A 14,857-nucleotide genomic window follows, 5' to 3' on the forward strand; every position below is an offset into this window, starting at 1 on the left:
CTGCTGCTGAATCTTGCCGTCCTCGGTGACCACCCAGTGAGTGGTGGCGGCGCCAGGCTGAGGCGCCGATCCCAGCAGCAAGAAGAGGCCTAGCACCCAGCACAGGGAGGCACCCGCCAGCCCTCGACCACCCCATCCGGACGCTCCCGCTGCTACCGCCATCTTCCTCAAGCACGGCCTGCCCGCCCCACCCGGAAGCGGAACTGCCTGAATCGCCATTTTGGAGAAGGAAGTATGTGCGGAAGGCTGGGAAAGGCATAGAGATAGGAATTGCTGGGAGTCGCACAGGGGCTTAAGTTTTGGGAGGAAATGAAAGGCGCCACTGGAGCACGGTGGAGCCTTCGCAGACACTTCTACTTCGCAAGCGTGCCGTCCCGTCGGAAGTTAAGAGCCGAGAGCCATCTCCCCCTGGGAACGGCAGTGAGGGCCAGGCGCGCGAGTCTCTGCAGTTCATGAGCGGGCAACACCGGCGGCGGGGAGGTGCTGAGTCAAAATGCTGGGACGTCTCGCGCGGCTGGGGAGAGAAGGTGGCAACAGGAGGCGGGCGGGGCCGGCGGGGAGAGGAGGCGCGTGGTCGCGCTCGCTTCCTCGCACCCTTCGCCCCGCCCTCCCACGCCCGGCTGGCGGGCAGCGGCCGATCCCGGGCTCGCACCTGCTCTCACCTGGCGGCGTGGCGAGCCGCGCTCGTTTTGTTCTGCGCAGCGAGAGCGCGCGTGCTCAGCTGTGTCAGCAAGCGGGACAGTTGCCTGGCTGCTCCGCGGCCCCTTGGACGTCCGCACGCACGCACGCACGCACGCGGCGCAGAAAAGCGCCCGCGGCTGACCCTCTCCAGATGGAGGCAGACGAGGGACAGCAAGCGTACTTGTGTGCGCCGTGGCCCCCTCGGCTCAAGGAGGTTGCGCAGGGCTTTGGAAGGAACCTACTCATCAGCACAGCCCCGCCGTCTGTGTGTACCAGGAGCCGCGATCGCATTTTCACATCCGTTTCATTTCCGAAGTTTCAATTCTGCACGCTCGCCTGGTTCCCACATAGGGACGACTCCGGAGTATGCGTTGCGTATAGGCTGCCATCGAATCGTGGGTTGTCGGTGGATCCTGCACTGTACTTTAACTATGGTTGTTACTAACAATCCATGAAGAGAACCCATTGTTTGTTGTTGGGTTGTGAACTCTGGTTTGTAAGTGGTTAACCATGGTTTGTTACTGTGGCTGGGTTCACACAACACAACTACCCATGATTCAGTAACACACTCAACTGTACTCTGGCTTGTTGTGTTGCATGAACGCGGCTATATTTAAACCATAGTGCAGGGTTTGCACGTTAACAACCCACAATTCCATGAGAACCCATATTCTAGATTGCTGTTAGGTGCAAACCAGGTTCTGTGCGAATTCCATATGTAGTCGTTCTAGAGTCGAGTAATGATTTCCCTCTTGTACTTGTTTATCTCTTCCCACCTCCCAGTCTTTGCATTAATTTGTATTATTATGGCAGGGGCAGTACTTAAACGTAATCTGACAAAATCAAAGCAAGTAAAGTTTTCGTGAGGTTTTCCCCTTTCCCACTTAACACCAGATATATAATGGATTGTTCAGTCTTACAGAAAGGAATTGTATTTTTGAAGTGGTAAGTTGTGTAATTATGCCATTGTGTTTTGCAATGTTTGAACTATGTTTTTTGCCAGCAGGAATGAAGTACCTTTCCCAAATGCTTCAATAAGTAGTTAGATGGACGTTATCATTAATGACATCCTGGAATGTCTTATGGTTGTTTGTTTCTGCAATTGTTTGAAGTTGTTTTAGATATAGGTTTCTTTTGTGTTTATTGTCTGCTCATGTGTTTTTATGTAAATAGTTTTTAATCTCTGTATATTCTGTTTTTAATGTTTGTAAACTGCGTAGAGAGCTCTGGCTATTGGGTGGTATAGAAATGTAATAAATAATAATGTCATTAGCATACATGGCAATTATAGGCAAAAACAGACAGGTCCCTGCTCTCAAGGAACTTGCAAGCTAAAGTAGATAATGTGGAAAACAACAGATTTAAGGAGGGATGAATGTTGTCCAATGCGCTCGCATCCAAGAGCTTGGATACATTTGGAATGACAGTATAACATGAACACTTACTCTTAGAATGGGACTCAAGATACATGTAATATTTGCCACAGAAAAGAACAAGAATTTGGGAATTCTAACCTAACCATTTTGGTTATTTAGATACATTTTAACCAGAATTTAGGAATATTCCTAACCACCTAGAAGTTTAAAGAAGTTACTGCAATTGACTAATTGAGGAACTGTGTTCTCCTGTGGATGTCTGAAATTGCCAAAGAGTAGCTATAGCTGCCGGAAAGGGTATATAACCAGACAATAAGTTCTAACAAAGCTTTTGTTGTTGATTTTCTATAGCTTAGGTGATAGACAACATGCAAAAGGCCTCAGGTTCAATCACTGGCATCTTGAGGTAAGCTTGGTTAAGACTGTTGTCTGAAACCCTGAAGAGCCGCTGCCAGACAGTGTAGCGTCTATACTACAGCGTAAACTTAGCTGGATGATCCAATGGTCTGATTTGGTATAAGACAGTGCCTTATAATACCGATTCTGAATTTGTTATAAAATTCTTCCATAATGAAAGGTAATCTTAGGTTCTCCAAGCAAGTCTAGTCCCAGTGTGACACAAGAGCCAATAATCACAGGCTGCTGTTGATGCTTAGGAATCTACAGAAAGCGCATTATGTTGCCACTCTACCCTCCTTTCTGAGCACTGTCTCTTACTCCTATCCCTAGCGTTATCCATTGAGCCAAGTACAAAAAGACCAATACCCAACTATGCCCTTGTAGCTGAATACAGTATATTGTTAAAATTGTCACACCATATAATCACATCAGCACTCCTCAAATTATTGACATTTCGACTTTTCCCAAAATCCAGAGATTAGGTATTTTGTACTAGTCCAGTGTGTGTTTAACCAAGGTATTGTTTTTTTAAAAAAAGAACCAGCCACAAGTCACTAACAAAATTACAAAATGGATTTATTGCAAAGGCATAAAGGAAATTTTACAAATAAAATGAAGTGGTTAATGGGTGTCTCCAAAATAATTCACTACATATGCAACACAAAATGAAAGTTCGCTATTTCTAAGGACAATCTGCACATTATTTCTGGGTAGAAATATCTGAAGTCAGCTTGCTACGCAAGGGCCTCCCCCCACCCCCAACTACCGGAGCACAGTGATTAAAACATCCTTGAAAATTAGGCTTTCGCATTCTTAAGAAAACCTCAAATTGCCATAATAGCTAAAATAAGAAACATATTGGGTTGTATCCAATACAGACTATTTGCCAATGGAACAGAAACCGCTGGTGGAACTGGTTTCCCCTCCCCTCTGCACCCCCCACAAATCTGCTACAGAGGGTTGGAGAATCCTCTGGAGCAGTTCTTGGATAACTACTGGGGATAAGAGCAAGGGGATAAGAGCAAGGGGAAGTCAGCCAAGTGACATTTAATTTAGGCCACTGAATTAACAAAATATTTCAAAATCTATTTTGATCAACTATCAATTTGTATTTTCAACAGGCCAGTTTGAAGTGTAATAGCTTAATGGGAGCTGTAGATGATCCCCTCTAATTAGAATTATATCTTCAAAGCACTTGAACTGGAAATTTTAAAATCACCTTCCCATCAACATTAGTACAAGCAAATATGGAGCTGACCTCTTAATTTAACCCGAACCATTTTGTTCATAAAGATCTATTTTTCCAGAAAAGCTTGTGTTAGCTGTAGGAAACAAAACAAGATTGTAGCAATCCAACGTAACATTTTTGTCAAGTTTATAAACTAAAATTCTCATCAATACACATTAAGAGCTTGTTGGAAATACCTTATGTACAAAATTTGGTTTGTAGTACAGACACCAAAATTCTAGACAATGGGGGCGAGGGAAAATAAATTTGCAATTCTTTAAATAAAGGTTGAAGCTGGGTAATTTAAATGCTCCTGCAGTGTTGAGATTTTCCTATTCTGTCTCTGTTTCTCAGACACATTTTATGTTGCTCACTCTTTAAAAAAATGACTACAGAAATGTTTAAAATGCCAAACTGAACAAAAAATCAAGTTTCATACATATTTTAAATAAAGTTTCTGGTATTATAATAAGGATCTCACAATTACTTAAGTATTACAAAGAGATCTGAAGTTTTGCCCAAGTGCAACTCAATAGCTGTAATTTTCAGTGTCCAGTGCTATGCTTAATATTTTTAAACACAGCGATTTAACTGATTAAAAAAACAAAACAGCTAAAGGCTAAATTCTTATTTAACAGGAAAATCTGGATATTGTCTGTTTTAAATCTCTGATGAATTGCCATTGCATCACAAATTTGCCATTCTTGGGAATGCATTTCTAGCAGTTTTATTTTTCATTAGAATTTTATGGCACGTGCGCACGCATGCACACACGTACACACACTTATAGAGAACATTAAAAATCCATTTGCAAAACACATTATGATACAATATATGGAGAAGAGCAAGATGTGATGTTAAAGTTAATACCATGTTGCCCACACAAGTAAATCGACTGACCTATGATAACAGCATAGAGTCTTCTGCATCCATGTTGCACACTTTAAAAATCAAGGATTTCTATCAACAACAGTCAATGCCACCACTGGCAGCCTATGCTACTTTTCCCCCACTCTTCCCCACTTATCGCAAAAAAATATGGTTTTGTCTGGAGAAAGGTTGCTACTGATTTCAACTTCAGTTATGACATTTCCATCCATTATCTAGAATCTTATATTATACACTGTCCACTTTGTATTAGCCATATTTATAGCTGCATGTAAAAACTGTACTGAAGCGGCTTCAGCTGGAACACCCATGCTTTTTCCTGAATAAATTCTGGATGCCTAAAAAAAACACAGAAACTCAAAATGACAGCTGTTAAACATCCAAAAATACAGTTGTAGCTTCACTGTGGGTGAGTTTGTAGTCCATTAGAAAAGTAGATCATACATACAAAGGTATAAGAACATTTAAATCAGTCTTTCGCAGAAGGCAGTCTTTTAAACAATGCAGCCTTCCAGGCAATCCTTCAATCCTTCTTATGGCTAAAAAGATGTTTTAACCATAATGGCTTTGGAAAATGCCATTGATTTCAGTAGATTCTTCCACGACTGCGATTACCACGTCCACCCCATCCTCTCCCTCGTCCACCACGGAAACCACCTCTCTGCTCTGAAAACAAAGGGAAATAGAAGGGATTTGTTCCTAATGCAGATCTAACATATAAAATGTTTGAAGTAAAGCAGCAGTTACCAATAATTTTTGCTTTTAAAGACAAGTTTCTGATATAATCCAATAAAGCTGTGTGGAGAAGACTAGGAAGAACCAGTTTGTACTAGTCTTGGACCACATGGTCATGCCCCTGATTACAATTTGCATGAAGGAATTTGTCAGTGTGAACCTGTTCTTAAATACTTTTTTCCTGTAGTAAATGCATACTCTTGCCTCTCAATGCCTTCCCCAATAAATGGGTTTTAGTGTGAAATATTTAGTGTGCTCATGTGCATTACCCTCACTATCCAGTAAATCTATGTGATCTAAACATTTTAACTCTTAATGAGTTTTTATCATTTCAAAGACCTCAGTCAGTATCATGACTGTAATGTATATATACGTGTATATTCCCCCCCACCCCCCATCTGTCTGTCCATATGACTTCTAGATATTAGGAAAAGTTATGGTCAGTGATTACTTCAGCTTGTGAAACGTTAGGTAGCCCTGAGCTTAACATAGGTCTCAAAATAGCCATTTTCATGGTCGCCTGTGGCGAGTAAGAATTGACTACAGAAATGTTTTGCAAATTGGACATCAGTAGGCTATATTTTTATATTAAGCCATTCAGGTATAGGTGGGCTAATAAATATTTGTATGGACTTATTTGCAAGGCTGGCTTAACAGAACACAAAATAAATCCTACCACTATGAAGATTGTGACTGGCCTGCACATACTTAACAAGTGGGGATCCAAGGAACCATTATGATAGTGTCTATGCGTACTGCAGTTCTACATTATGACTGCAGTCCCTCACATCACCTGACAAGCTACTTTCAAAAGTGAGAAACCTCTGATGAAGCATTAGTTACTGATGCACACTTAAGGGACTGTTTGGAACCTAGCCAACATGTCTGATATAAGTAAAATTGATGTCAGTGATTACACATGAAAGCCAAAGCTTGTGTTGAGTATTAAACTTTGCAATCATGAGCCACTAGCAGCCATTCCACCAGGCTCTACAGCAGGGCCATTCCATCAGCCCCACTGAAAGACTACGTAACTTTTGCCCCTTCCCTTTCCCCCTGTATGTTGTGTTTTTTTTTTTTTGCTGAGGAGTGGGATAATTTAATACATAAGCAATAAAACATCCAGTGAAACTGAAATGAGAAAGCTATACACTGACTATCAGATTTTCTCTATTAAAAAGAAAAAGGGCACAAATGAACTCGCTCTTAGTAACATGTCCAATTCTTATTTCTCTTAATCCAGACTTGCCAAAACATTTATATCCTGTCTTTCAGGCATTTCTAAGATATCCAAGTTCAGCTAAGAGAGTATAAAAACAAACAGCACAGCAAAAAGTTTCATACTAAGAACAGCATAAATCCTAACTAGCAGATACAGTAGAAAAATATTGGTATAAGCAGCATTGTTTTAAGGAAGAATTAAATGAAATTAAGAAATACCTTCCAATACATGCAAACATTTCATTTCCTATCATGTTTCAGTCAAATTTTAGGCCTGGTTTTGGGCTGGAGACTGCCTTGGTCACCCTGTGGGATGACCTTTGCCAGGAGAAAGACAGGGGGAGCATGTCTCTGTTGGTCCTCCTAGACCTCTCAGTGACTTTCAGTACCAGCAACCATGGTATCCTTTAGGGGAGGCTGTCTGAATTGGGAGTTGGTGGCACTGTTTAACTGTGGTTCTGCTCCTACTTGGATGGATGGTTTCAGAAAGTAGTGCTGGGGGACTATAGTTCTGATTTGTAGAGGCTACATGTGGCATCTCTCAGGGCCCTATTCCCCCCTCCCCCTGTTTATTTTTTAACATCTGGAAGAGATTGTCCAGGGGTGGGAGGGAATGGAGTAAAGTGTCATCAATACGTGGATGACACTCAACTCTACCTCTCCTTTTCATCAAATGCAAGTGAAGCAGTGACTATTCTGAACTAGTGCTTGGAGTTGTTGACAGCCAATAAAATATCCAGATTTTATCCAGATAAAATATCCAGATAAGATAGAGGTCCTGTTAGTAGATGGTTCAGTTGTCTGGTCAACCGGCATTCAACCTGCTCTAAATGGGGCTGCACTCCCCTAGAAGGAGCAAGTTCATAATCTGGGGGATGCTCACAGTTCCAGCTCTGTCACTCGAGGGCCAAATGGCATGTAATGCCTTTTATCAGTTTGGGCTGATATACCAGCTACAACCCTATGTCTGGACAGAGACAGCCTAGCTAATTATCCATTCACTGGTAACCTCCTGCTTGGATTATGTTGCAATGTGTTATATGAGGGGCCATCTCTGAAGATGGTCTGGAAACGTCAGTTAGTGCAGAACAGAGTAGCAAGCTTGCTTATTGCCCATTTCAAACATATTACTCAAGTGCTGAATCAACTGCACTGGTTGCCAATCAGTTTCCAGGACCAATTCAAAGTGTTGGTGCTGACCTTTCAAGCCCTAAAAGGCTCAAGACCAGTCTACCTGAAGGAGCGGCTTCTCCAATTCGTTAATACCTGATCGCTAAGATCATACTTGGAGGCTCTTCTCTGGGTGCTGTAACCCATAATGGTGTGACAGGGGGCGATCAGGGAAAGAGCCTTCTCTGTAGTGGCCCCCCATCTGCAGAATGTCAGGGAGATATGCCTGGTGTCTTCACTGTATACATTTAGATGCCAAGTGAAGACCTTCTCTTCCAGCAGGCATTTAATTTCTAACCTGGTGCTCAGATTATAAACTTCACTGCTGGGCTTTAATATTTTTAATGTTTTCATGGTTGTATTTATTGTTTGGTTTTTTATTTTATTGTTGTTGTTTCTTTTTAAAAAGAGTGTAACCTGCCCTGAGAGCACCTGCCAGTTGGGTGGTATATACAGTTAATAAATAAAATGTTTGTCTGCTTCCCAAGCAATCTGAATAAAATCTGAGACAAGAATAGCACTTGATAAACCTAAATTATTTTATGCAAGAAGATGCTGATGTGACCAACAGCAAGTATTTTGTACTAGACATTATTCAACATTTAAAGCAAAGTCATACTGGGATCGTATCTTGGAAAAACTAGCTAGACACACACATAAAAATCACAAACAGGGACACCAGTGAAAAAATTTTCAAAGCGTAGAATCTGGTAGCTCATATTACAGCACCAAACAGATTCATATTTAAGACTCTCCTCCTGCCCTCTTCCCCTAACAACAAAACCTCTTGCAACACTCACCATAAGAAAAGTTGCCCAAGTTACTACTGTATTTACCACTGGGTGGATTATAAATCTGCCTGGCATCCCTTTTTGGTCCTGCAGGAGCCTTCTTTGCTGGCAAATCTGAAGTTGTGTCTTCACTGGCTCTTTTTTGCCTTCACAGAAAACAAAATCATGAAATTGCAGAATCCCCAAACAAATAAAGACTGAAATATTAATACAAGACATCTTCTGTGCAGCACTAGAAAAATCAAAGTACCATGTACAAAGCTATTTTAACAGATATACAAAATTATTATAGCCTTGTATCCAGTTCTTGTGGACAGCTTGTGCAACTGATCTTTCTCTTCCCCTCCTCCCCCATGCCTCTATAAGCCACCCCCCCGACCCACAAAAATCCCCTCTCCAGTGCATTGTGGCCTTCTGATCTGTGGGGGATGTGCTGTAATCAGGCTGAGGAAGCCTGCTCCAACTGAGTGATTGTTTTAAGCTCTCCTCCCCCTTCTGGTAGTAATTCTTTGAAGGTCAGGGACCCTCTGGAGCAAAACGACATGAGGCGTAACTGCAGATGGAAGGAAAAACCAGCCAGCCACCTTTCCTGTGTATGCATTACTTATTATTTATTTATTGTATTTTTATCCCACTCCTCAGCCAAAAAAGGCTCCTGCAGCAGCTTACAATCAATGAACAAAGAAGACAGTCCCTGCCCGCAGGCTTACAATCTAAAAAAGACACGACACACAAGGAAAAGGCAATGGGGAGGGGAGAAAAAAGAATTAGGTAAACTGTCAGCAGGGCTGGTGGGATGGCCCTGTTCCCCCCTCTCATCTCCCAAAGGAGGGGCAGTCCAACTGGAGCAGGCCCTGATATTCCCTTTGCCTGCTCCCTCGCGCCTTCTTTTTCCTCACAGGGCCATGGATGTCAGTTAGCCCTGGGGGTGGGGGGGGGGGTGGAGAGGAGTCCAACTGGAGCAGGCCCTGATGTTCCCTTTCGCTGCTCTCTCGCTCCTTCTTCTATGCATGGGAACACTTTGCAAATATGGGCCTCTCTGGATTCCCATCCATATAGAACCAGAGGAAAACTACAATTTTTTTAAAAAGTACTATTTTTATATTTTGTTTTATCGTATTGCATTTTATGGTTTAAACTGGTGTGAACCACCCAGAGTGCTACAGCTAGTGGGCAGTATAGAAATTTAATAAATAAATATTTGTTTTGCTAAAATATATCTTCTATCTTACCTTTCCCATTCTGTTGGACCAATACATTTATACTGCCAAAGTTTGAACATAACATGCAGATAGTACGTTCATTTGACCTTAACATTATTGATATGTACTTATTTACCTACATCTAAAAACACAATTCCAACATTATGTTAAATGAGATTGCCTGGTGTGTACTAAAAGACGGGTGTAGAAGTAGTCATTCATTGCTAACTTACCCAACTTCAGACTTCTGTACAGGTTTCCAAGAGAGTGTAACTGTGCTCTTATATGAAGGGGGAATGTGGAAGAGATCCTAGAGGGGAAAATGGGAGATTTTTTCCCCTGAAGTTAAATCCACAACAGTAACATTTTATACTTTTGAGAAATACACTTAGTTTTTCTCACGTTTCCTAAAATCAACTTTCTAGGTTCATGAGAACAATTTCCTGGAAAAATTAATTTATAAACAAACAAGTTTGAATTCAGTATCTCTCATATTTCTCTCCCTGCCCCCCTCCCCCCGCAATCTACAGTCCATCTTGCGGAAAAACATCGTGTGAAGAATTGTTTAATGAAATCTCATTTTATTTATTAAATATTTATTAAAAATGTTAAATGTTCTATGTCACCTTGGGAGGATTAAAAGGTGGCCTAAAAGATAAAACAAACACAGAATTCAATAAAACTGTGATTATAAATAAAAACAGTGATTATAAATAAAACCAGCAGCCCATTTTTTTTAATGGAAGCTCATTCTAAAGGTGTGGGGCCACTACCAGAAAGGACCTTTCCTGAACCGAACTGCCCTTCGTGGCAGGCAAGCGAGAAGGGGCTTTGTTGATGATCTCAGAGTGCAGTCTGGCTCATAAACCGCTTTAAGACCAGCACCACACTTTAAGAAATAATCAAAAATATAACTGCTTACCTTGATTAGAACATTGATGTTATTTGTAATTTTCAATGCCACAACTTTAATTTTGTTCTGCAAAAAGAGCACAAGCTATTCTCAAAATACTGACAAAAACATTGAGGATAACTATATCCAAATAGGAACATTGTCTGGCTTCTATAAGCATGAGAGCAGCAAACTATTTTAATCACATGTAACTAACATGCAGTTTAGTTATGGCTCTTTCTGCTCATGTGGAGGAGAATAGTGCTGAAAAACCCACCGCTCTTGCTACATTTTTAGTTGTTTTCCCACTTCTGGGTAAATAATGCATTTCTTTTCTGTTTGCTAAGAAACAGAGTGGGTTCATAAAAACAGCAGAGTTGAAATAACTGTTCAACTCATACAGCTCCCGAAAGACACTGGGTTCGATCTAGAGTTACCTCTCCACAAACAGAAGGAATCCTTCCATTGGTGGAATGAACAAGGATACTGCAGAGGCTTCCTGCTGGCGGAAGGGGGTGCCAATTTTCACCAATTCCTCCTTCCCCCCGCAGCCCCTGCCACCACCTCATGAACTGTTCTGGAGGGTCCTCCCAATCATGCTGAGCAGATTTTCAGGGGCACAGGCGGCTGCAGGGGGAAGGAGAATCAGCAAAAATAATCTCCCTGCTTTTGCTTGTGGGATCATCTATATTGTGGAATTCTCCTCCACACAACTCTGGATCCAATCCATTAGCTTGGATTCAATGATGCCTGCATGAGTAAAAAGGTACTTCAGCCCATGGAAGAGAGGGGTCCCTGATTTTCACCAGTTTCCCCTTCTGTGCAGCCCTCCACCCAGTACTGCATCCCATATTGTTCCAGAGGTTCCACCAACCATCAGAAGCAGATTTTCAGAGCATAAGGGAACCTGTGAAAACTCTTTCTGTAAGCAGAAATCCAGTTATTGTAGTTATGATCCAAACCATTCTCACTAATTTTATACATCAGATTATTATACTGTAATGAAAGGGTCACTTTGGACTGATTTGCATATCATGTTGAACTATGGTTCAGCGAGACATGCTTGAACAGGAAGGAGTCATTGGGGCATTCACACAACATGACAGCCATTTGTGGGTTATTTAACCCATGGTAAAGCTGCGGCGCATGCGGCCAACATTTTGAATATGCAGCCCGTTTGGGGGTTGTTGTATCATGCGAACCCCGCAAATGTGGGTTATGTGAGGGTTAAACAACCCTTGCATAACACATGGTATTTTAGGGTTGTATGACACAACAACCCCTGAGTGGGGGTTGTGAGCCACACTATATTGGCCGAACTCAGTTAACTGTGAACCCTGGGCTCGCGTGTTCTCTTTCCCACATGGCCAGGGTGACTTCGACAGCATTTATTTCCCATTTCCCCACGAAGGATCGTGGTTTATAACCAACTCTGATCAGTTTCAGAACAAGGCAACTTCAAACCATGGTTTCTGAAGCTGGGGCAGAACTTGTTATACACCACAATCTCTGATCCAGATGACACAACAAGCCAAAATACAGGAAAACTGAAAGTAAACGCTGCCAAAGTAATCCTGGTCAAGTGGGAGGAATACATGAGACTAAGACTCGCGGTGACTCCTTGTTTATGCATGTCTTCCTAAGCCATGGTTTAGCCATGTAAATTTAGTGGAAGCAGTGCTGCTAGGAAGGCTAAATACCTCTTCCGTCTTTAATGCTTCGCCTGTTTTGCCTTGGAGCGCCAAACGAAGCTGTCGGATGTAAACCTGCAGTCCCCGAGCAAAATACTGTAGTCTAACAAAACAGGATAGTTGAAAGGTAAGTTATGCAACAACACATAGCAAAACCAAAGTAAAGCTGCTCAGAGCAGAAAAAAAAGGGTGATTGCTACCAGCGTCAAAACCCCACAACCAACTAGAAAAATGTTTGAGCAAACTGAAATTGCACAAGATATATGTAGAATGCCCTAAATAAAGATGTCTCTTTAGAGAACTAATATTGGGGTGATTTATTTCTGATTCAACACATCTTTAAATGGTGGCTAGACCAAGTACTGCTTGAAGCACCAGGCTGGGGGAAAAAAATTAAGTCCGGGAGCGACTAAGGCAAGTGTCAACAATAGTTCCCACCTGGATCCCAGCGTGCCAGGTGCTGACGGGCAACATTATTCTGCTGCTGGGAAGCCTGCAAGAATGTCTCTTTACATCATCTTTGGAATCCTAAGCTTTTGTAGCACTTTCAGTTGATTTTAGAAATTGTTTTGGGACAAACATATTGAGGCACTCACTCTCTCACAGATATTATCAGGAAACTTAATTGAACCAACTCATTATTTAAATCCTAGCCTAAAAAGACAAAAACTGAGATCAACCACTTTATCTCAGAGAGTCCACTATATGACCCTTAGATTCATTTGTGCTGCTATTAATCAAAGTTGCACGTGACCTAGAAACTCGGAAGTGGATTCTGTCAAATACATGAGCCCTAAATTGCAGTTTAGTTCTGAATACACTATAGAACATGAACATGCAGATAATTCTTTGTTGGAAGCCTATTGTGTAGCTTTCCTACTAATACGCAGTGGGATTTAGTAAACTGAAGGCATTTTCTGTCACAATCCAGGTAACTACTCCTTTTATCCCCATACAAGTATATGCAGGCACCTGCAAGGCTGGGGAAGCACATCCTGAAATATCTGACAATTAACCTAAGAAGAAAACAAAAAACAATGCTCTCAACATTTTAGAGGGCAGAAAATCTAATGGTGAAGACAACATTAACAGTGCAACCCTATATTCATTGAAAAGTCCCATTGTATTCAATGGGGCTTACTCCCAGGTAGGTGTGGACAGGATTGCAACCCATGGGATCTAAAGTCAGAAGGCTAAATCTTCAGAAATGGCTTTGGCAGTCAGGGCCAGAACTAGGGCCAGCTTACTCTGACACAGAAAACATTTCCTCCTTGCCCCCAAAACTAAGAGCAACGTCTTCAATACTTTCAGTCTGAAGGTCTTATTACCCCCTTTTTATTTTTGGCTAATGCAATTAAAACTTTTCCTAGCAATCTTATGGGTAATTATCATAATCAGCTTGCAGGAGAAAACAGCATAATTCTACACCCATACTTCCAGCATGATTCCAGTACTGCCATTCTGGTGAAGCCTGTGCAGAAGTAATTCTTTCAAAGTTTTAAAAACACTACCTGATTTTAAAATCTTTCACTTTCTCTGTGTTCAGCTTGGCAGTCAGAAAGTCTGGAAGCTTTCGGCCCAATTGATGAAAGCTATATAACAAACATTCCACATAGCTGAACTGCAATTTGGGCTCTTCATTGCCAGCATTCTCCCCATTCTCTGCTTCTTCTGGAGGAAGAGGCATGTACTCCTGAGAAACAAAAAGCAGAGGAGTTACACAGCACTTGGAATGAAAAATATTAGATGAAGTAACATTTCCCCTGTTATGGAGTCTTTATATTTGTTAGATTTGATTTTAGATGATTGACTAACTTTACTTTCCTCTTAACAGGAGCCCCCCCCATGGTTGCCATAGCAACCAAGAATTTAGTTCTGATGATCAGATTAGATCTCCAGCTAGAACGAGTCATGGTATTTTGTTCACCTTTTAAAATTAATTGCCAGCATTTTCCCTATTAACTTACTCCCAAATTCATTTGACAGATTGAATGGGAGCAGGTGTTTAAACCGTCCTTTTACTTCCCTCAGGCCAGTTTAGTTCCTGCTGCTTTCCTCTGCACCTCTGCCTTTGCACAGTACTTTTCCATTCCCTGGTTCCCACTGTCTTCCTGGCAAGTGCCCTCTGCAGCAAGGGAAAAAGACCTCTGACTGTTCAGAAGCACTCAAATTCCTACTGTCTAGCAGAGTCTTCACCAACATAGTGCCCTCTGGATGTTGTTGGAATTGCAACTCCCATTATCCCTAACCATTTGTCATGCTGGCTGGGGCTGATGGGATCTGTAGTCCAGAACATCCGGAGGACATCAGGTTGGGGAAGGCTGATCTAGAAATACTGATGGGTTGGCTACCAAGCCTGACAACAATATGTGGACCCCTGCTCTTTAGTATAAAAGCCAATCAAGCCTTTCCTTTTATCATCTCCAAGATGATAGTCAAGCAACTTTTAAGTGTTGTGCTGTTCACAGCGAGCTAAACTTCAGAAACATTAACACTTCTATACAGGCTCCGTATGGAATTCCATAAATATCTGGTGTACAATCCCAGTAAAGCAATTAGCTATTATAATATGAACCTCATATA

At 41.7% G+C, this 14,857-nt stretch overlaps 2 protein-coding genes and 1 long non-coding RNA gene across 6 annotated transcripts in view; 1 reads left to right on the top strand and 2 right to left on the bottom strand.

The window, feature by feature from the left end:
• The window catches only part of TTC17 (tetratricopeptide repeat domain 17), a 98,374-nt gene extending 98,027 nt beyond the window's left edge, over positions 1–347 (bottom strand). Inside the window, exon 1 of one of the 4 annotated variants that reach the window (XR_014790350.1) lies at positions 1–249. Coding sequence is in view for 2 of the 4 variants with exons in the window: in XM_084851003.1 (XP_084707129.1) it covers positions 1–219 (219 nt within the window). In the remaining 2 variants the exon portion in view is untranslated. The other 3 variants (XM_084851003.1, XM_084851019.1, XM_084850996.1) reach the window with 3 other exon arrangements.
• On the top strand, positions 277–4,053 carry LOC146357560 (uncharacterized). Its single transcript, XR_014790353.1, has 2 exons — positions 277–1,626; positions 2,409–4,053. It is a non-coding gene; the product is annotated as an uncharacterized LOC146357560 (long non-coding RNA).
• Positions 3,015–14,857, bottom strand: part of API5 (apoptosis inhibitor 5) — a 25,097-nt gene continuing 13,254 nt past the window's right edge. The window contains exons 9-14 of the mRNA XM_084851043.1: positions 13,786–13,967; positions 12,284–12,377; positions 10,614–10,670; positions 9,925–10,001; positions 8,499–8,635; positions 3,015–5,238 (exon numbers count right to left, since the gene is read on the bottom strand). Coding sequence (XP_084707169.1) covers positions 5,159–5,238; positions 8,499–8,635; positions 9,925–10,001; positions 10,614–10,670; positions 12,284–12,377; positions 13,786–13,967 — 627 coding nt within the window. The 3' untranslated portion in view covers positions 3,015–5,158. The remainder of the gene's footprint in view (positions 5,239–8,498; positions 8,636–9,924; positions 10,002–10,613; positions 10,671–12,283; positions 12,378–13,785; positions 13,968–14,857) is intronic.

The sequence above is a fragment of the Heloderma suspectum genome, chromosome 1, assembly GCF_057233095.1.
Source record: "Heloderma suspectum isolate Gila_16-S chromosome 1, 16-S_ref, whole genome shotgun sequence".
NCBI lineage: Eukaryota > Metazoa > Chordata > Lepidosauria > Squamata > Helodermatidae > Heloderma > Heloderma suspectum.